The 23,702-nt window shown below is 43.7% G+C and overlaps 1 protein-coding gene across 1 annotated transcript in view; it reads left to right on the forward strand.

Moving 5' to 3' along the window:
- Positions 1-23,702, forward strand: part of SLC27A2 (solute carrier family 27 member 2) — a 471,878-nt gene that overhangs the window by 422,929 nt on the left and 25,247 nt on the right. Inside the window, exon 9 of the mRNA XM_078684751.1 lies at positions 6,390-6,520. Within this exon, the coding sequence (XP_078540877.1) occupies positions 6,390-6,520 (131 nt within the window). The remainder of the gene's footprint in view (positions 1-6,389; positions 6,521-23,702) is intronic.

Here is a 23,702-nt window from a genome sequence, read left to right on the forward strand (position 1 = left end):
GGGAAAAGGGTCTCTTCACACTTTCTATGTTAAGTGTGACCTGACTCCTACAATACCCTGAACAGCACCAAAAACAGATGCACTCCAGAGTTAATTATTGATCTCATTGTTTGTACATACTTTCCTCGTGTCCTGGCCAACCTGCCCCATCATCCAGGCTAGGTGTAAGTGAAAGATGTGTCAAAAAAGAGATGGAGGATTATAGTAGACAGGCTAGACTTTCTGATCGGATTATAGGAGATAGAGTTATGTAAGGCAACTTGTGTCATATAAAACCACATATTAAGAGTCACCTCAACCAAGGGATTATTGTCCAGTGCTAAACAAGAAGGCAAGACAGCATCTCATTTCGCAATAATAAAGATATGCCACCCAGTCACTATCAGGGTGGTTTGGAAACTAAAGGAGGTGAGGTGTAGAAAGCGTAAACTATTGAGAAAAGTTTCACAAGAACACTCTTTACACTGTGGATTACTATTTACAATTTGAACGCCCTGAGATAAAAGTGATTGAGAAATTGGATTAAATAATGTCATTGCGGTGGCACTGGCAAGTCAGGCATTGATGTAATACAATTAAATGTTATCACATCTGGTGTTGGTGATGGAACCATGCCCAACGACACAGGAAGGTGACACTTAGGGCCAGACAGTGAGTGGAAGGATACAATCCAAGTGAGGCTCTCTGATTGGCAATTAACTTTCCTTTTATCACCAGTTTAGCAATAGTTTTCTCTACCTATTTGGCATTAGTAAGAAGAGGGTTGGAATAGGACAGAAAATAGGCTTGGACAACAAAATGAAAGTGTCCCCAGTTAGTGAATTGGAAAGCTACAAAAGTGGCCTTGTTTGAAAATTGGGGCAGTTTTAAATTTGTAAAGACACGCTGCATAAGTATTTTACGTGATATGGAATGCTGCATGGATTTGAGCATTCATGAGGCAATGTTTATTTCAGTATCAGGTAATTAAACAGTAAAATTAGTCCCAGCATGCCATACACCTGGCCCACAAATAGCCAAAGGAAACCAGTCCACAACTTACCACTCACACCAGCCCATCAGGCACTGCATGATTACCGAATAGGCCTGTCTAAAATATACATATAAATGCATTCCCTGTTCTTACTTGCTGCCAACCAAAACAGCACTCGTGTGAGAAATTGGTTTGCTGGTTGACTGAGGTATAAGCCCTGGTCAAGGAGCAACCACAAACCTTGTCAGCGTGAGGCACAAGACAATCCTATATTACCTTGTGCTTAACCCTCTGGTAGCTTTGCACAGAGCAGTCAGGCTTAACCTAGGTAGAATCCGTAAAATATTTGTGCAACACTTCAACTTCAAACTGTAATAACTAACAAATAAAAAACAACTCAAAGAAAGGATCCTACATCAAGTAAGAAAAATAGATTCACATTTAATAAATAAAACAAGACAAAAATGACAAAAATCCAATCAGTAGAATTGAAGTTATGAATTTCTAAATATTTGAGTGAAAATAGTGCCACAAAGCACCAACTGGACTGGGTCAAAGTCACACTTTCAGGCCAACCGCAATGAAACCAGGGAAGGCCCGCTGAAGTTTACCTTCTTGAATTTGTGCCAAGAGTCTAGTTCATGATTTAAGGGGCCCGAATATCATGGAGATTGTCGTGGGAGGCTGTTGGCATAGCATAAAGAGCACGCCGGTGTCACGGGTAGTGCTGAGGCTTCGCTGTGGCGGTTCCACGCTAGATGTACTGCAAAGAGGCGGCTGCTGGAACTTCGTGTTGAATTGAGGTGCAATCTGTAAGGTCTCAGTGCAAATGGGCCCTTTTGCCATCATCAGGAGCCCAGAAACTTGAATTTAGCTACCTTAGCCATACTTTGGGTTCAATACCTGAGGAGCACCACTTGGGTGTCAGGGACTCACTGCTTCTGGGTCCAGCGTCTGAAGCAGAATGTTGGGTAAGCTTTTATGTTCCTGAGATCAGATCAGATCAGAATGCCCTTGGCACCACTCTGGTGTCATGGGTTTATTGTTGAAGTTGCCTTTCCAGTTCTATGTTCACCCAGACAACAGAATAGCAGGCAAACGAGCTGCACATCACATGCCTCTCTTCTCCTTCACAGCAGCAGTCTAGCAAAGTGGCAGTCTGTTCAGCAGCACAGCGGCCCTTCTTCCTCTCGAATTATTCACAGGTCCAGATGTATACTGAAGAGATGGTGTTTGATGTCCATTATTTATACCCAGTTGTGCTGTTGAAGTGTGGAGAAGCTTCTAGAGGCAAGCTTTTGAAGTCCACAGGTGCCTTGCCTTCCTAGCCCTGGCACCAGACTAACTGCAGGGGGTCTGCAGCTCCTTTGTGTGGAGACAGGGCACAGCCTATTTAAGTCTAAGTGGGGCTTGGAGCAGCTGCTCCCTCCTATCGTACACCTACATTCTCCATTGTGTGTGGCTGTCTTGGAGGAATAAGCAAAGCTCAACTGTCACTGATACCCAGTCATGTGACACAGAGACAGACACCAAATGGCTAAGGCAAGAAAATGCCAACTTTCTAAAAGTGGCATTTTCAGAACTGCAACTTAAAATCAGACCTAACCAGAATCAGGTGAAATTCCAAGATGACCTTGTGGCCATCACTGAATGGATGGCGGATAACTACCTTCAACTAGACTCCTCCAAGCCAGAAGCGCTCCTGGTGGATTAAGATGCTCATCTATGGGGCAATCACTGCTGGCCTATCACCCTTGGTACCCCCCATCCAACTGAAACCAGTGGTTAAGAACATGGGAGTTTTGTTGGACAGTGCTCTTTCCTTTGAGGAGCATGCCTAGACTGTGGCCGGCACCTGTTTCAGTCTTCTACATGGCTTGAAGCCAATCATGGGACTATTTGACGCACCTATTCGGTAGACATTATCCAATCCACTGTGCTGGCATGACTTGATTACTGCAATGGGTTGTTACTTTGCGTCAACAAATCAGTGACTAAAAGACTACAGCGGGCACAGAACGCGGCTGCATGCACGCTCTTTGCGCTACCTAAGCACTGCCATGCATCAGACCTTTTTCGCCGACCCCACTGGCTACCTATCAAGCAGAGTGCCTACTTTAAGACCCTGTGTACGACACCCAAGATCTTGTACAATCTGGCTCCGCATATTCTGAGCGAGCTGTGCTCCTTGTACATTCCAACACATGCCTTGCATTCTGTGGACCTGTATCTGGCCTGTGTGCCCTGGGTGTGCAGGTCAGGAGCAGGGGGGGTGCTTGTTTATGGCACTTGCTCCAACCCTTTGGAACTCAATACCTCTGGCCGTACGCTGCTTGCAAGACCACTGGGCCTTCAGGAAAATTATCAAGACGTAGCTCTTCTCCAATCACTAGCTTCCTCGCTTTACCACACTGCTATATTTAGTGCTGGGAAGCCCTACTGCCGGTATAGCCGTGCGTTCTATAAATGCTCCTAACATAATATAACATAGCCATATGTTAGGATTTTAAATTATGATTCCAGAGACACCATGCATGAACGAATTACCTATTCCTATTTAGAAATTATACTTATAAAATGTGATAAGGCTAACTCCAATGTTATCCTAAGGTAGAGGTAGGTCTTGCAGTTATTGGAACATGTATGTGATAGTTTTACACTACCAGGACATGAAAAGCTACATATCCAACTTTGTAAATACACTGCACACTGCCCTTTGGGTGTCCATGGCCTACCTGAGGGGTAACTTATGTGTACTAAAAAGGAAGATTTGAGCCTGGCAAATGGTTTATTTTGCCAGGTCGTAATTGCACAGACAGACTGCAATGAAAGGCCTGAGACAAGTTTAAAGTGCTCCTTTAGGGGTCCATTATTATGGCGAGTGGACAAAGTCCGCCCACCACAGTAACGGTAAACGGTGCGGCGGTCCTGCTGTGCCCATTAGGATGCGGTCGCATCCAGCATATTTAACATTGTGGCGGGCGGTGCTTTGTGCAGCAACCGCCACAATGTCAAATGTGCATGTTGTGTATTGGCCTGCACAATGTGTGCCTGCCACCTTGTGCATGTCAATGAAGGGGGGTACCATTGGTACCCCTCAAGTGCAGCCCCCCACACACCCCAGCCCCCCAGGGGCCTGTAACGGGCCCGAACAGTGCATTCCTGCATGCCTTTTCATGGAGGAGTCTCCGCCATGGAAAGGCATCCAACCGCAGCCATTGTAATATGGATGGCGGTGCCTGCAAGGCACTGCCACCATATTGTGTCTCTTTTCCATATTTGTCTCTTTTGTGTCTCGAATCCAACCGGCGGAAACGCGGCGGACGGTCTTTCGGTCCTCTGCCGTCCCCCGCCATTATATTATGGTGGGGGTGAACCTGGGACATTTGCGGGCGGATTGACACCGCTGGCCTGGCGGTGGCGATCCGCCAGACATACTAATGACCCCCTTAGTGTGTGGCACAATCAGTGCTTCATGCTCACTAGTAAAATACACAAGGTGATGGACGGAATGTTGCACATTGGCAAAACATTCACCCCCAGTCACAGACTTGGGTTTAATCCATAGTTATTTTTCTCACCACGCCATCCCAGTTCAGACATGGCCATATGCAAATCAGTCTTGACCCTGTGCCTCATGGGAACAGTCCAGACCAAACTGCCAAGCCATGTCTTCCCTGGACCTTGGCAGTTCGAGCTGGACTGTTCCCATGAGGCACAGGGTCAAGGCTGATTTGCATATGGCCATGTCTGACCTGGGGTGGTGTGGTGAGCAAAAAAACGATGGATTTAGGCCCATATCTCTGTACTGGGGTGAATGTATGACATTGTTCTGCATTCTGTCCATCAACTGTTGTTTTTGCGTTTGTCACCCTGAGTGGGACGGGTATGCTCAGACGTGAGTCCCCTGCTCTCCACGCTACTGGAGTCAAGCTATCCTGGCTATTGACGGCTGATAGCCAGAAACCGGTTCTAGGATGCTTGATTCCGGTCCAGGGAAGACATGGCTTGGCAGTTAGGGCTGGACTGTTCCCATGAGGCACAGGGTCAAAGCTGATTTGCATATGGCCATGTCTGACCTGGGGTGGTGTGGTGAGCAAAAAAACTATGGATTTAGGCCCAGATCTCTGTACTGGGGTGGATGTATGACATTGTTCTGCATTCTGTCCATCAACTGTTGTTTTTGCATTTGTCATCCCGAATGGGACGGGTATGCTCAGACGTGAGTCCCCTGCTCTCCATGCCACTGGAGTCAAGCTATCCTGGCTGATGACGACTGATAGCCAGAAACCGGTCCTAGGATGTTTCATTCCGGTCCAGGGAAGACATGGCTTGGCAGTTTGGGCTGGACCGTTCCCATGAGGCACAGGGTCAAGGCTGATTTGCATATGGCCATGTCTGACTTGGGATGGTGTGGTGAGCAAAAAAAACATGGGTTTAGGCCCAGATCTCAGTACTGGGGTGAATGTATGACATTGTTCTGCATTCGGTCCATCAACTGTATTTGTATTTGTCACCCTGAGTGGGACGGGTATGCTCAGACGTGAGTCCCCTGCTCTCCACACCACTAGAGTCAAGCTATCCTGGCTGATGACGGCTGAAAGCCAGAAACCGGTCCTAGGATGCTTGAGTCCGGTCCAGGGAAGACATGGCTTGGCAGTTCGGGCTGGACTGTTTCCATGAGTCACAGGGTCAAAGCTGATTTGCATATGTCTGACCGGGGTGGTTTGGTGAGCAATAAAACGATGGATTTAGGCCCAGATCTCTGTACTGGGGGGAATGTATGACATTGTTCTGCATTCTGTCCATCAACTGTTGCTTTTGCTAATGCTCACTAGTGGCATTTAATTTACAGGCCTTGGGCACAAACAGTGCCCATTTAGTAGGGATTTACACATAAATTAAATATGTTAATTGGGTGTTAGCAATCTAACATGTTTTAAGGAGACAGCACAATCACTTTGGCACAGTGGTAAAGTGTGCAGAGACCTATGGCTAGTAAAAAGCAAAGCCAGCAAAACAGGAGGTTTGATGGCAAAATGTTAGGGGGAAAACCACACAGCAAGGATGTCAGGTCTAACAACATGTTGTAGATTTTTTGTAGCTCTGTAAGAGAGCATACTTGTATAGACACGCTTGTATAGACACATAGATCGCTGTCTCTTGTTCTCACACATGGATGCCTCTCTCTCACGTTCCTGTCTCTCTCTCATGTACATATATGCCACTGTCTCATTCACTTTTTTCTTACTCCCACTCACTCACATACACGCACCGTGTACCTTTCTTCATGTAAGTACACCGTATCCCAGTGTGACAAAAGCATAACTTTAGACCAAATAACATATATTCTAAATATATGCATATGAATTCTGTGTGATATTCTATTAACAAGTGTGAACTTTAATATTTACAGAGCACGAAGGAAGGATAGGAATGGCAACAATTAGACTACACGAGGAAAAAGAATTTGACGGACAAAAGCTGTACAAACATGTCATCGAGCACCTTCCAAATTACGCAAGACCTCGATTTCTCAGACTCCAGGTAATATAATAATTTCAGTGTCCTGATTTTCTGGGTTCGAGGTCTGGCCTCTCCCTTTAGAACTTCCAAGGTTGTTCTCTTCAGTCATCAGCGTCATTCTGAATTTAACCATATTGGCAGAAACAGAAATAGCGCCTGCTTCATTGCCGAATTAACAGCTGTTTTAAAGTGCACCTCCTGGTACATCAGTTATCCTTTCAATGACCAAGAATGCCCCCTGCAGCGGTATATATTACAGATAGTGCTGAGTGTGGTGGTAGGATAGGATAACCAGACAACAGAAGTAATAAGTAAGTCTGACCCAATTAAACATAGATCTCCTGTGTCGTCACGTGTTGTACTTCCTGGTTTTATGATACCTTTTTTAAACCATTATGACCTCCATGTTTAAAAAGTAATCTTTTTTTCCATTGCAGAATAGACATTGCAGAATAGATGTATCTTATCTCCCACCCCTCCCTCCACCACACCCTTCATTGATGGGAAAAATGCCTCAAAATGGGCTGAAACTAGGACTTATCCATGTTACGAGGAAGAGGTCCTACCTTAAAAGTTTAACTTAATCTAAGGAATACTACAATCTATTTTAAAATTCCGACGTCTCCTACACAGACATAAAACATTTAAAAAGGACCTTAAAAAGTCATGTAGGTATTCATTAAATGTTAAAGGAAATCGGTTTAATATTTACATTTTATTAAATTATGCAGCTGTATATATGTAGACGAGGACCCCGGAGGACATCTGAAGTCTACATTTTATTCATAGAAACCTGGTGTAGCGGAAATGGAAAGATACATAAAACATCTCTCTGTTGTGGCAATTGTTAATGTTCTTTTTGAGTCACGTTTGTGATCATTCATGGGGATGAAGAATGCAGCACGGAACATGTTAAAGGGCCCTAAGTGACAGTGGTAACATGATGCTGGACATTCCATTTCATGTTGAAACATATCAACTAGTCAAATTAGTCAGTAAAAGACCACCAAACGTGGTGGGAGGAGAACGTGGAGCTGTCATTACATAGTATCAATGTTTGAGGGTGCGTACGAGTGTGGACTAATCCATTAAGCAGGAGGGGAATATTGGAAGCTGTAACAGCATGCCAGAGGTGACTCAAACGGTGTGGTGAAATATATATATATATATTACCTACTGGCGATAGCCAGTAGGTATATATAGTTAGGATTGTTTTCCATAGGGAAATCGCAACATTCTATTGGGAATAACTTTGGCGCCGGTTGAGGAATCTTCCTGAAATTGTCCTTAACTTTGCCTCGCGCCGCTCCGCTCCTTCCCTGAAAGTTTGGGGGGGATTCGTCAAGCGGGGGCTAAGATAAAAGGGGGTCCCAAAACATGTTTTCCCCATGTTAATTTCCATAGGGCGGTTGGACTCACTTTTAGCCCGAACGGCTGAATGGTTTTCCACCAAACTTGGCAAAATTGTAGGGACTGGTAGCCCGATGTGCCTTTGCTATGTCTCAAGATATGTGCTCCAGTGGTTTTTACGAAAATTAACTTTGAAAAAATATATATTGGGCTACATTGGGCTATATATATGTTAGAGCCCAAATGTAGCCCAATGTAGCCCAATGTAGCCCAAAGATGGCCACCAGAGACAAAAAAAAACAAATGTAGCCCAAATATCAGCCAGATGTAGCCCAACTATAGCCCAATGACAGAATGTCCCAGAGTGTTCTAAAGAACAACTAGAGCGCTAACAGTCTTACTTATGACAAAAGTATGGCACACCTGAAGTCATCTTGATTGGAATAAAGTGTTAACACTTAAAACATTTAATTTGCAAAGGAACAAAATGAGGGGGGTTCATTTTGCCATAGAAATTATGATTAGTGCTGAAGAAAGAAAAATTAGGGCACATTTTGAGTGACTTCTCAAATCCTCTTATATTTCATTAAAAAAAATTCTGATATGCAGTCTCCCAAGATGGCCACCAGAGACAAAAGAGCCCAAATGTAGCCCAAATATCAGACAGATGTAGCCCAACTATAGCCCAATGACAGAATGTCCCAGAGTGTTCTAAAGAACAACTAGAACGCTAACAGTCTTACTTATGACAAAAGTATGGCACACCTGAAGTCATCTTGATTGGAATAAAGTGGTAACACTTAATACATTTAATTTGAAAAGGAACAAAATGAGGGGTTTCATTTTGCCATAGAAATGTTATATATATATATATATATATTCACTGAAAAAACCATAGGTTACACACCAGTTATAGTTAGGAATTAGCATTTAAAAAACCTTTGAAATTCACTGAAAAAACCTTAGGTTTCACACCAGTTATAGTTAGCTGGAAATTTTACTCGCATAAAACCATTGAAATTCCCACGTTATAGTTAGTTGGACTCACTATAACTTGCACGTCTGCAATGCACTGCTGATGACATCACATATTACATCACTCATGCATATATTTAAATATTTAAACATTACTCGCTAATATATGTATTCACTAAGATACACTTAATAAGCCAGTTAACCAATCAATTTTTTTTTTAAAAACACTGAAAAAACCATAGGTTTCAGGCCTTATATAGTTAGGAATTCGCATTTAAAAAACCTTTGAAATTCACTGAAAAAACCATAGGTTTCAGGCCTTATATAGTTAGGAATTAGCATTTAAAAAACCTTTGAAATTCACTGAAAAAACCATAGGTTTCAGGCCTTATATAGTTAGGAATCAGCATTTAAAAATCCTTTGAAATTCACTGAAAAAACCATAGGTTTCAGGCCTTATATAGTTAGGAATTAGCATTTAAAAAAACCTTTGAAATTCACTGAAAAAACCATAGGTTTCAGGAGTTATATAGTTAGGAATTCGTTTTTAAAAAACCTTTGAAATTCACTCAAAAAACTATAAGTTTTAGTGGTGTTATAGTTAGCTGGACATTTTACTCATACAAAACCAATGAAATTGCTCCTATATAGTTAGTTTTACTAACTATATTTCGCGCACCCGCAATCCACTGCTGATGATGTCACATATTAGATCATTCATGACATGATCAGGGACATCAAAGGTTTTTTAAATGCTAATTCCTAACTATATAAGGCCTGAAACCTATGGTTTTTTCAGTGAATATATATATATATATCTTCTCAGTTTTTTCAGCCTAGATTGTGTCCCACAAAACATAAGGGGCGGGGATCTGAAAATGAAATTAAGGCGACTTGAGTCTAGATATATTGTGGATCTTCAGACAAAATCACCTGGGGGCCTTAATGCAGGAGAAGAACTCCTATCACACCTTTGAGTTGCAGTATCTGTTATGATGGATCCGAATTGGACTGTGTCTTCCCTAAGAATTGTTTGTTTGTTTTAGGAATTAACTTGGAATTTCTTTTGGAGTAGGGGCTAGTATTGACACGTAGTGTTTAGTAAGAATAGGTACGAGGATGCATGTCATCATTGGTACACAGTATTTCTGTTGATTATAATAATTCTAGGCTATATGTATTATTCAGCCTAGATATGTCCCTTCCATTTTGAGAACCTGTATTGATCGATTGCAATCAGGATGAGGTCGATATACACCGAAAGGATTGTGTATATACAAGATGGACTAGCCCATCCAGGGCTTAATTGTGTATAACATTGTAAATATTGTATAAATAATTGCTCTCTCTATTGAAGTTGAGCCGCTTTGATTACGAGTATTATATTGACCACTCTAACATTGCATTATTTGTTGTATAAAATTGTTGGGTTATTTACCACTGTAAGATGGCGCCCACATATTTGAGTTTGCAGTCCATTGTTTGTTTCAATGGACGCTGCTTTAATTTGCTTCCGCTTTGCTGCCGCCAGCTGACACTGACGAAGGCAATAGCTGAAACGCGTTTGTTTATTTTGCGCAATAAACTTTCAAACGGAGTTAACCTGCTGCGAGTGCTTCTTCTGGGGGTTTTGAACCACGGAGCTCGGGATATATATATATATATATATATATATATATATATATATATATATATATATATACTATATATATATAGTATATATATATATATACATATATATATATATATCAGTATTTAGTGGATATAAGTCAAAATATGCAGCCAGCACACCGAAGTCTTCTCTAAGGGTTCTCTTGTTTCTGGTAGGACCCTCCTCAGGTCCTCCTCCTATTCTGGCTTCTCCTGGATAATCCAGTATCACTCTCGGGAGGGTAATCAAAAGGAGGTATTAGAAAGTTGATTCCTGGTTGGCTGAGGTGTGCACCTAGGCCAGGCAGGAACCACCACTCTAGTCCGGGTAAGCTAAATACACACTAAAACTCTCTGATAGCTTGGCACAGAGCAGTCATGCTTATCTAAATAGCCAATGCGTGAAGTATTTGTGCAACACACTCACACAGTAACACAATGAATACACCACAAAAAGATTCCACACAGGTTTAAAGAAATAGATTATTATATTATAAACAAAACAAGACCAAACTGACATCCAATGCATAGAAGTTGAGATATTGAAATGTAGAGGAATAAATGCAGTAAAGCGCTTAGAAGCAAGTAGTGCTATAAAGGTTACTTTGGGTTGTGCTGGACCGGGGCAAAGTCAAGGTTCAGGCCTACTGCAATGGAATGCCAGCCAGCTACAGGACCCAAACAGGCCTTGGTGAACAAAGTACCTTTCCTGGTCTCAAACTACAAGATATATGGAGTCCCGCAGGTGCAGGATGCGTCTAAATCTGCGTGGGAGGTATCTGGACCCCTTCCAGTGAGTCACGCACAGGAGCAGAAGTAGAGACTTTGATATCCCTGAGTCTCAAGCAACAGGATGCAAGCCAACAAGCCCTTGGAGATCACTTGGAGTGAAGGCAGAGTCCAGCTCTCCTTCAGCAGAGTCAGAGAGCAGCAGGGCAATAAACAGAAAAGTAGGCCTTCCAAATCATCATTCTAATTGAGTCCTTTAAGCTGCACAGGAGTTCTTCTGGCAGAGCTTCAGTTACAAGTCCATTAGTGTCTGATTTTAGGGATTCAGAGACCCAGTACTTGTACCCAAAAGTGTCTTTGATATGGGGGTGATTTCAAAGAGGTTCTCTGAAGTGTACAAGTATCCCTTTCAACATAGTCCTGTCTGCCAGGTTATCTGTGGGGAGTAATCAGTACTTTGTGTGGTGACAGGACACAGCCTATTTAAGTGAAGTGTTATCCCTTCCGTCTCTACCATCCTGCTCTGGCAAAGCCAGTAGAAGGCAGATGTATGTAGATGGGTACTCAGATACACCTATTCTTCAAGTGTTGTGGCTGTCTAGAAGGAATACACAAGGTGTAGCTGTCACCCACCCTAGACATGTATTGGAGACAACTATACACAAATGGAGGTCCCAGGGGTTATTTAAAGACTCTAAATGTTGGATCCCCTGAACAGAAATGACACCAACATAAACCAACAGAGAGTCTACAGACACAAACAGAGTACCCAACTACAATTACACAATATTACAGAGAACTATCTTATGAATGAGTTCCCATCAGTACACCATCGAGACCGCCCTTCATCATCTGGGATCTCTTTAGACAATAGTGCCTGCTGCTGTTAGAGGTGAAAAAACCTGCACTGGCCTGATGACACGCCATGTACCAGGAAAAACCACAGCAGTTGTATTTGATGTGAAAAGGGCGTGTCTGGAGGAATACTGAATAGCAGTGCAGTGAAAAGGTGTGGGTGAAAAAGAAAAGATAAGAAAAGGAGTTCTAAAATTAGGTAGTGTTCAGGGACAACAAATTTAATAACCACCGTCACACTCCTAAATCAATAAAAACAGTGCAAATAAATGGCATAACAAATAACCACTTAATAGTTGTATAAGGTCGACATGTTTCTGCAGTCTAAAAGAGTCTCGAGATCTCGTGCTGCTTCCTCAGGACCAAATAATGCTACTGCTACATAAAAATTAAATAAACCATATCACCTGAATAGTGTAGGTAACCATCTTCCCATCCTAGATATAAGAAGAACACGTGTAAATATTCAAAATGTAACTGAGTACTGTGTGAGGTATATACATAGCATGCAATTTACGCATACAATGACGTATAGAACCAGTCACAAGAACTTATTGACCGGCACTGGGACTGTCTAAATCAGTCACCACTCAAACAATTGAGTATCTTAAAGAAGGTTCACTCACCCACTCGATGGGAAGGAAAAGCCCCACTTCACCTGGCGCGAGCTCAGGTAGATGGATGCACCGCACTATAAAGAAGATAACATAAATACTCATTATTGTAAATAACACCTGCTAGTATTCCCGGGCAAACCAGCTCAGGCGTGCGCCACCTCTAGCACCAGACAACACAACCCAAACAGTCAACGATCTGGCTGATTACATCTCAGTGTTAACACGAGTGTGTTCAAAAGGGCTGTAAAAATCCACAACTTTCCCTTTCAGATTAAAGCATTTTGTTAATATATGCACAGGTGGCTTTGTGATTATACTCATCTCTGATGCTGCACCTTACAACTATAGCCATATTCCCCATAAGTCTGAGGGCCGAGATGCTAAAATATATAGACACATGTGAGGGCTACAAGCGCTCCTATCTGTCCACAGCCGTTCCTGTGAACCATCGGCGAGAGTGCGCTACCAAGTTCAATCACTCTCACTGCACACCCAGTTCGCCTGATTCATTTTCTCAAATGACAAGTGCCAACCAATAAAAGGAATCAAGGCTGGACAGCTCACCTGTCCGTCGGTACACCGGTCGTCCCTCTGAGCTCTATCTGGGGGAGGAACCGACTCGGTGTACCGGGAGGTCTAAAAGTAAACAGACTGCTTCCGCGTGAGGCTGGGGGCGTGTGCAGGCGTCCGCCTGCCGCGATGACATCACTCACAGCGTAATGCGTGCTGTGTCTGCATGGGAAATGTAGTTCAACACCCGTTCTAGAGCATAATACAAAGTTCGAATCCCGGCCGGGATCCCTGTTACAACAGAGTGTGACAGTATTAGTAAATTGTAATTCTGTAGTCATGCTGGCCCAATAATCAGCGCTAATATTGTAAAAACGCAAACTGCCATCCTTATGTTAATAAATACTAATACTATGGTCAGCTTAGCCCAATCATGAGCGCTGATGTTATCAACGAGTGACGACGCAATCTTCCATGGCCAGTCATGTTAGCCCATCGATCAGCATCAATGTCATGAAAACACAGTCTGCCAATAACAACATAACTAAATTGTTAATTTCTGATAATATGGTCATATTAGCCCAAATTGAACGGTGATATTGTAAAGGAGTGAGTCTGCCAACCTTGGTTAGAGGAGGAGGGCATGTAATCCCCACTGCGAATGCACCCCATCAACCCCCGGCTGAGCTTATCAGGAACGCACCGCTACGATTTTAGAGGGTATGCAAGTGAGCACAATGAGTCTAGGGGCAAGGAGAGAAGCAACTAAGCTACTGTCACACCTTGGATTTCAAGGTACTGGATGCTAGGTGTACTCCAGGTAGGGATGCCACGTACCGTTTGTTGAAGAGTAATTTGGAGAAATGCTCAAACATATGTGTCAGATGACGCATGCACTCAGGCTCACTACTCCTTTAGTGCAGGAGCATACTCCAAACTAGGCCAACTAGGTTCATAAAGATGTGTTGATCCAGCTCTAAGGTATGTGAAAGGATGCCTCATGTCTATAACGACATCCACGGAATATCATCGTTTAATCCACATACATCACTACGAAGCCTATAAACCCATTTCTGTCAAGCCAAGAGGCGGCAACAGACTGGAGGAAATAGTCTCAGCCAACAACTGCTGTAAAGGAGGAGCCAGAGCCGTGCATCTAGCCCTGGAAAAGGCAACACGGAAGAGGCCGCTGCAGATCTACGTCAGAACCGTGGCCTCAGGCAAGTGACCAGAAGAGGGCACAAGCTGTTGTTTGATGAGTGGCGGCATGGGGTTACTTAACTGGATTGTAGGGTGTATAGTGGGGAGCACTTGAAGGGCATAATTGAGCTGTCCACACTGTTTTGGCAATTCACAGGTGATCAGTCGGATGGTGCTAAAGACGTGTGAATGTTGTAACATGCGAGGAGTTTGTTTTTCTGGATTGAATTCCTTACAGTGGCTGACACTTTTTCTTCTGTACTGGATACCAGCAAATGGGCTTCATAATGTCGCATGAAGGTGCAGGTGACAAGACACACAACCACAGCTTGACCTGATAACTAAGGCCTCTTGTTGAAAAATGGCATTTTCTGAAGGGTCACCCCAAGCTTTCTGCCTTCCTCCTCCTCTTTTTGGTGAATTATTTTTGTTGGCCTGAGGACTCTGAGCACCTTAGTACTGCTGACTAGTGCTACAGTGCATGTGCTTATTCCCTAAAAACATGTGCAATTGGTGTATACATGACTGCTACATTTAATTTACCTGTACATCCATGTAAAGTGGTATACCATATACCCAGGACCTGTAAGTAAAATGTTACTAGTGGGCATGCTGCACTAATTGTACCACCCACAGAAGTTGGCTTTCTAACCTGTCTCAAGCCTGCCATTGCTGTGCCTGTGTGTGCAGTTGACTGCCACTTCGACTTGGCATTTAAAACCACTTGCCAAGCCTTAAATATGCCTTTTGCTACATAGAAGTCACCCCTAAGGTAGGCTCGAGGTAGCCCTAGGGCAGGGTGCTATGTAAGTAAAAGGTAGGATATGTTTGTTTAATCTTTACATGTCCTAGTAGTGGCACACACCCAAATTAGTTTTTTACTACTACTCTCGTTGGATGACATAGGGAATTCCCTTATACACTTTGAAGTGGTAATTCCTGATCAGAAGGGACTAGCTTTTTCATGTTTCATATCTTTGGAATTGTAATAATAAACCCTCCTTACTGGTAAAGTTGGATTTAAAATTACTGTTTTAGAAAGCCCACTTTTAGAAAGTGGACATTTCTCTGCACTTACTGCTGTGTGCGCCTCAAAGGCTGTCTCCAATACATGACACCAACATAAACCAACAGAGAGTCTACAGACACAAACAGAGTACCCAACTACAATTACACAATATTACAGAGAACTATCTTATGAACGAGTTCCCATCAGTACACCATCGAGACCGCCCCTCATCATCTGGGATCTCTTTAGACAATAGTGCCTGCTGCTGTTAGAGGTGAAAAAACCTGCACTGGCCTGATGACACGCCATGTACCAGGAAAAACCACAGCAGTTGTATTTGATGTGAAAAGGGCGTGTCTGGAGGAATACTGAATAGCAGTGCAGTGAAAAGGTGTGGGTGAAAAAGAAAAGATAAGAAAAGGAGTTCTAAAATTAGGTAGTGTTCAGGGACAACAAATTTAATAACCACCGTCACACTCCTAAATCAATAAAAACAGTGCAAATAAATGGCATAACAAATAACCACTTAATAGTTGTATAAGGTCGACATGTTTCTGCAGTCTAAAAGAGTCTCGAGATCTCGTGCTGCTTCCTCAGGACCAAATAATGCTACTGCTACATAAAAATTAAATAAACCATATCACCTGAATAGTGTAGGTAACCATCTTCCCATCCTAGATATAAGAAGAACACGTGTAAATATTCAAAATGTAACTGAGTACTGTGTGAGGTATATACATAGCATGCAATTTACGCATACAATGACGTATAGAACCAGTCACAAGAACTTATTGACCGGCACTGGGACTGTCTAAATCAGTCACCACTCAAACAATTGAGTATCTTAAAGAAGGTTCACTCACCCACTCGATGGGAAGGAAAAGCCCCACCTCACCTGGCGCGAGCTCAGGTAGATGGATGCACCACACTATAAAGAAGATAACATAAATACTCATTATTGTAAATAACACCTGCTAGTATTCCCGGGCAAACCAGCTCAGGCGTGCGCCACCTCTAGCACCAGACAACACAACCCAAACAGTCAACGATCTGGCTGATTACATCTCAGTGTTAACACGAGTGTGTTCAAAAGGGCTGTAAAAATCCACAACTTTCCCTTTCAGATTAAAGCATTTTGTTAATATATGCACAGGTGGCTTTGTGATTATACTCATCTCTGATGCTGCACCTTACAACTATAGCCATATTCCCCATAAGTCTGAGGGCCGAGATGCTAAAATATATAGACACATGTGAGGGCTACAAGCGCTCCTATCTGTCCACAGCCGTTCCTGTGAACCATCGGCGAGAGTGCGCTACCAAGTTCAATCACTCTCACTGCACACCCAGTTCGCCTGATTCATTTTCTCAAATGACAAGTGCCAACCAATAAAAGGAATCAAGGCTGGACAGCTCACCTGTCCGTCGGTACACCGGTCGTCCCTCTGAGCTCTATCTGGGGGAGGAACCGACTCGGTGTACCGGGAGGTCTAAAAGTAAACAGACTGCTTCCGCGTGAGGCTGGGGGCGTGTGCAGGCGTCCGCCTGCCGCGATGACATCACTCACAGCGTAATGCGTGCTGTGTCTGCATGGGAAATGTAGTTCAACACCCGTTCTAGAGCATAATACAAAGTTCGAATCCCGGCCGGGATCCCTGTTACAACAGAGTGTGACAGTATTAGTAAATTGTAATTCTGTAGTCATGCTGGCCCAATAATCAGCGCTAATATTGTAAAAACGCAAACTGCCATCCTTATGTTAATAAATACTAATACTATGGTCAGCTTAGCCCAATCATGAGCGCTGATGTTATCAACGAGTGACGACGCAATCTTCCATGGCCAGTCATGTTAGCCCATCGATCAGCATCAATGTCATGAAAACACAGTCTGCCAATAACAACATAACTAAATTGTTAATTTCTGATAATGTGGTCATATTAGCCCAAATTGAACGGTGATATTGTAAAGGAGTGAGTCTGCCAACCTTGGTTAGAGGAGGAGGGCATGTAATCCCCACTGCGAATGCACCCCATCAACCCCCGGCTGAGCTTATCAGGAACGCACCGCTACGATTTTAGAGGGTATGCAAGTGAGCACAATGAGTCTAGGGGCAAGGAGAGAAGCAACTAAGCTACTGTCACACCTTGGATTTCAAGGTACTGGATGCTAGGTGTACTCCAGGTAGGGATGCCACGTACCGTTTGTTGAAGAGTAATTTGGAGAAATGCTCAAACATATGTGTCAGATGACGCATGCACTCAGGCTCACTACTCCTTTAGTGCAGGAGCATACTCCAAACTAGGCCAACTAGGTTCATAAAGATGTGTTGATCCAGCTCTAAGGTATGTGAAAGGATGCCTCATGTCTATAACGACATCCACGGAATATCATCGTTTAATCCACATACATCACTACGAAGCCTATAAACCCATTTCTGTTCACACTTAAAGAGGAATTTAGAGGTGTCAGTAACAGAGGGAGGTATCCATGGTTGATCCAAAACAGTCCACGAGATGTCAGTGGGCTGGTGACCAACTTGTAAAAAGTGGTTTGTCAATTTCGTTGCTTGCTTGCCACAACGGATTGAACTCTTATGCTCAGAAATTCTGGTTTTAATTTTTCTGGTGGTCATCCCCACATAGTTCAGCTTGCAGGGGCATGTTATTAAGTAAATTAGATTCGCGCTATTGCAATTGGTGAACCTCCTCAATTGCCAAGGTCTGTCGGTACCAATGTCAATGGTAAGCGTTTTCTTGGTTTGTGGACAAGCCGCGCAGCTACCACAAGGGTGGTGTCCATTAACTGCTGGTAAGTCCCATAGGGTGCCAACCGGTCGGGGAATTGCAGTTTTAGGTCTGGTATGAACCAGCTGGTCTCTCAAATTACGGCCTCTCTTGAAGGCAAACAGGGGGGGAGGTATTGTGTCCGTCCCGGTATTTAGGATCTTCCAATGCTTGGACACGATGTTTTTGATTTTATTGGACAGGGTACTGTATGTATTCACACAGGTGATCCTCTCCTGTTGTACTTTCTCGGGTGGTATTTCTAACAGGCTCTCCCTGTTGTTATTCGCTGCCCGTTTCCTTGCCCTTTGGGCAATTTCTCCGCATCCAGAGGAATTGTTCGACCAGGGTAGCTTTTCGTGAACACTCCCATACACTTGAAGTCCATCTACGGGAAAAGAAATATCCTAAACATCTCATCAGTCGGGCAAGGAAACGGGCAGCGAATAACAACAGGGAGAGCCTGTTAGAAATACCACCCGAGAAAGTACAACAGGAGAGGATCACCTGTGTGAATACATACAGTACCCTGTCCAATAAAATCAAAAACATCGTGTCCAAGCATTGGAAGATCCTAAATACCGGGACGGACACAATACCTCCCCCCCTGTTTGCCTTCAAGAGAGGCCGTAATTTGAGAGACCAGCTGGTTCATACCAGACCTAAAACTGCAATTCCCCGACCGGTTGGCACCCTATGGGACTTACCAGCAGTTAATGGACACCACCCTTGTGGTAGCTGCGCGGCTTGTCCACAAACCAAGAAAACGCTTACCATTGACATTGGTACCGACAGACCTTGGCAATTGAGGAGGTTCACCAATTGCAATAGCGCGAATCTAATTTACTTAATAACATGCCCCTGCAAGCTGAACTATGTGGGGATGACCACCAGAAAAATTAAAACCAGAATTTCTGAGCATAAGAGTTCAATCCGTTGTGGCAAGCAAGCAACGAAATTGACAAACCACTTTTTACAAGTTGGTCACCAGCCCACTGACATCTCGTGGACTGTTTTGGATCAACCATGGATACCTCCCTCTGTTACTGACACCTCTAAATTCCTCTTTAAGTGTGAACAGAAATGGGTTTATAGGCTTCGTAGTGATGTATGTGGATTAAACGATGATATTCCGTGGATGTCGTTATAGACATGAGGCATCCTTTCACATACCTTAGAGCTGGATCAACACATCTTTATGAACCTAGTTGGCCTAGTTTGGAGTATGCTCCTGCACTAAAGGAGTAGTGAGCCTGAGTGCATGCGTCATCTGACACATATGTTTGAGCATTTCTCCAAATTACTCTTCAACAAACGGTACGTGGCATCCCTACCTGGAGTACACCTAGCATCCAGTACCTTGAAATCCAAGGTGTGACAGTAGCTTAGTTGCTTCTCTCCTTGCCCCTAGACTCATTGTGCTCACTTGCATACCCTCTAAAATCGTAGCGGTGCGTTCCTGATAAGCTCAGCCGGGGGTTGATGGGGTGCATTCGCAGTGGGGATTACATGCCCTCCTCCTCTAACCAAGGTTGGCAGACTCACTCCTTTACAATATCACCGTTCAATTTGGGCTAATATGACCACATTATCAGAAATTAACAATTTAGTTATGTTGTTATTGGCAGACTGTGTTTTCATGACATTGATGCTGATCGATGGGCTAACATGACTGGCCATGGAAGATTGCGTCGTCACTCGTTGATAACATCAGCGCTCATGATTGGGCTAAGCTGACCATAGTATTAGTATTTATTAACATAAGGATGGCAGTTTGCGTTTTTACAATATTAGCGCTGATTATTGGGCCAGCATGACTACAGAATTACAATTTACTAATACTGTCACACTCTGTTGTAACAGGGATCCCGGCCGGGATTCGAACTTTGTATTATGCTCTAGAACGGGTGTTGAACTACATTTCCCATGCAGACACAGCACGCATTACGCTGTGAGTGATGTCATCGCGGCAGGCGGACGCCTGCACACGCCCCCAGCCTCACGCGGAAGCAGTCTGTTTACTTTTAGACCTCCCGGTACACCGAGTCGGTTCCTCCCCCAGATAGAGCTCAGAGGGACGACCGGTGTACCGACGGACAGGTGAGCTGTCCAGCCTTGATTCCTTTTATTGGTTGGCACTTGTCATTTGAGAAAATGAATCAGGCGAACTGGGTGTGCAGTGAGAGTGATTGAACTTGGTAGCGCACTCTCGCCGATGGTTCACAGGAACGGCTGTGGACAGATAGGAGCGCTTGTAGCCCTCACATGTGTCTATATATTTTAGCATCTCGGCCCTCAGACTTATGGGGAATATGGCTATAGTTGTAAGGTGCAGCATCAGAGATGAGTATAATCACAAAGCCACCTGTGCATATATTAACAAAATGCTTTAATCTGAAAGGGAAAGTTGTGGATTTTTACAGCCCTTTTGAACACACTCGTGTTAACACTGAGATGTAATCAGCCAGATCGTTGACTGTTTGGGTTGTGTTGTCTGGTGCTAGAGGTGGCGCACGCCTGAGCTGGTTTGCCCGGGAATACTAGCAGGTGTTATTTACAATAATGAGTATTTATGTTATCTTCTTTATAGTGCGGTGCATCCATCTACCTGAGCTCGCGCCAGGTGAGGTGGGGCTTTTCCTTCCCATCGAGTGGGTGAGTGAACCTTCTTTAAGATACTCAATTGTTTGAGTGGTGACTGATTTAGACAGTCCCAGTGCCGGTCAATAAGTTCTTGTGACTGGTTCTATACGTCATTGTATGCGTAAATTGCATGCTATGTATATACCTCACACAGTACTCAGTTACATTTTGAATATTTACACGTGTTCTTCTTATATCTAGGATGGGAAGATGGTTACCTACACTATTCAGGTGATATGGTTTATTTAATTTTTATGTAGCAGTAGCATTATTTGGTCCTGAGGAAGCAGCACGAGATCTCGAGACTCTTTTAGACTGCAGAAACATGTCGACCTTATACAACTATTAAGTGGTTATTTGTTATGCCATTTATTTGCACTGTTTTTATTGATTTAGGAGTGTGACGGTGGTTATTAAATTTGTTGTCCCTGAACACTACCTAATTTTAGAACTCCTTTTCTTATCTTTTCTTTTTCACCCACACCTTTTCACTGCACTGCTATTCAGTATTCCTCCAGACACGCCCTTTTCACATCAAATACAACTGCTGTGGTTTTTCCTGGTACATGGCGTGTCATCAGGCCAGTGCAGGTTTTTTCACCTCTAACAGCAGCAGGCACTATTGTCTAGAGAGATCCCAGATGATGAAGGGCGGTCTCGATGGTGTACTGATGGGAACTCATTCATAAGATAGTTCTCTGTAATATTGTGTAATTGTAGTTGGGTACTCTGTTTGTGTCTGTAGACTCTCTGTTGGTTTATGTTGGTGTCATGTATTGGAGACAGCCTTTGAGGCGCACACAGCAGTAAGTGCAGAGAAATGTCCACTTTCTAAAAGTGGGCTTTCTAAAACAGTAATTTTAAATCCAACTTTACCAGTAAGGAGGGTTTATTATTACAATTCCAAAGATATGAAACATGAAAAAGCTAGTCCCTTCTGATCAGGAATTACCACTTCAAAGTGTATAAGGGAATTCCCTATGTCATCCAACGAGAGTAGTAGTAAAAAACTAATTTGGGTGTGTGCCACTACTAGGACATGTAAAGATTAAACAAACATATCCTACCTTTTACTTACATAGCACCCTGCCCTAGGGCTACCTCGAGCCTACCTTAGGGGTGACTTCTATGTAGCAAAAGGCATATTTAAGGCTTGGCAAGTGGTTTTAAATGCCAAGTCGAAGTGGCAGTCAACTGCACACACAGGCACAGCAATGGCAGGCTTGAGACAGGTTAGAAAGCCAACTTCTGTGGGTGGTACAATTAGTGCAGCATGCCCACTAGTAACATTTTACTTACAGGTCCTGGGTATATGGTATACCACTTTACATGGATGTACAGGTAAATTAAATGTAGCAGTCATGTATACACCAATTGCACATGTTTTTAGGGAATAAGCACATGCACTGTAGCACTAGTCAGCAGTACTAAGGTGCTCAGAGTCCTCAGGCCAACAAAAATAATTCACCAAAAAGAGGAGGAGGAAGGCAGAAAGCTTGGGGTGACCCTTCAGAAAATGCCATTTTTCAACAAGAGGCCTTAGTTATCAGGTCAAGCTGTGGTTGTGTGTCTTGTCACCTGCACCTTCATGCGACATTATGAAGCCCATTTGCTGGTATCCAGTACAGAAGAAAAAGTGTCAGCCACTGTAAGGAATTCAATCCAGAAAAACAAACTCCTCGCATGTTACAACATTCACACGTCTTTAGCACCATCCGACTGATCACCTGTGAATTGCCAAAACAGTGTGGACAGCTCAATTATGCCCTTCAAGTGCTCCCCACTATACACCCTACAATCCAGTTAAGTAACCCCATGCCGCCACTCATCAAACAACAGCTTGTGCCCTCTTCTGGTCACTTGCCTGAGGCCACGGTTCTGACTTAGATCTGCAGCGGCCTCTTCCGTGTTGCCTTTTCCAGGGCTAGATGCACGGCTCTGGCTCCTCCTTTACAGCAGTTGTTGGCTGAGACTATTTCCTCCAGTCTGTTGCCGCCTCTTGGCTTGACAGATCCTCGGTACTCACCACTTCTGGTTGCTCCTCCTCCTCGGCTGGCTGGTCCCGCTGATGTCCTTCAGGTCACCCTGCTCCCTCGTGGTATCCCGTCGGTCTTTTCCTTCTCACTCCACGTTTGTGAACCACTCCCCTGCCTCTAGTGCAGTTTCCTCCTCGTCTCCCTCACCACACTCACCCTATGCTGCAACAGCCCTCCTATTATTGGGCCTGGTCGGACTAAGGGACAGGTTCTGGCTGATTACTAAAATGCCAGCCAGCGTTCCCTTCGTACTCCCTTTGTTCACACCAGAGCCAATCTCCGACCTCTTGGTCACAGTAATTCAATTCACTTCCAGAAATGGCAGTTCAGTCCATGGTGAGAACAGCTAACCAGGGCAGAAAGTCAGCACTGCTGTTCATCTTTCCAGAATGATGATGTGTCTGGAATGAGAATGGTTGAAGGTCTAAGAACCAATGCGGCATCCTGAAGTTGGTGTCTTTGTTCTGGGCTAACCAGACAAGGGGTGCATGGTCCGTAAGTAGAATGAAGGGGTGGTCTAACAAATAGTATTGAAGGGCTTCCATGGCCCATTTAACAGCCAGGCACTGTTTTTCAATTTAAGAATACTGCTTTAACGCTGTAACAGTTTTTTGCTTATGTATGACACTGTGTGAAGGCAATCGGTCTGATCTGACTGTGACACAATGGCACTCAGCCGTGAGTCTCACAATCAGATGCGTCTGTCTGTAGGTCACACAGCAGACCAAAATCTTGGAATATCAACACAGGATCCCCACACAATGTGCTCTTTAACCATTCGTAGCTCTGTTGTGCTGGAGACCACTCAGTGATTTGATTAGGTACCTTTTTTTTAAACAACAA

This window comes from Lissotriton helveticus, chromosome 3_2 (genome assembly GCF_964261635.1).
Source record: "Lissotriton helveticus chromosome 3_2, aLisHel1.1, whole genome shotgun sequence".
Lineage (NCBI taxonomy): Eukaryota > Metazoa > Chordata > Amphibia > Caudata > Salamandridae > Lissotriton > Lissotriton helveticus.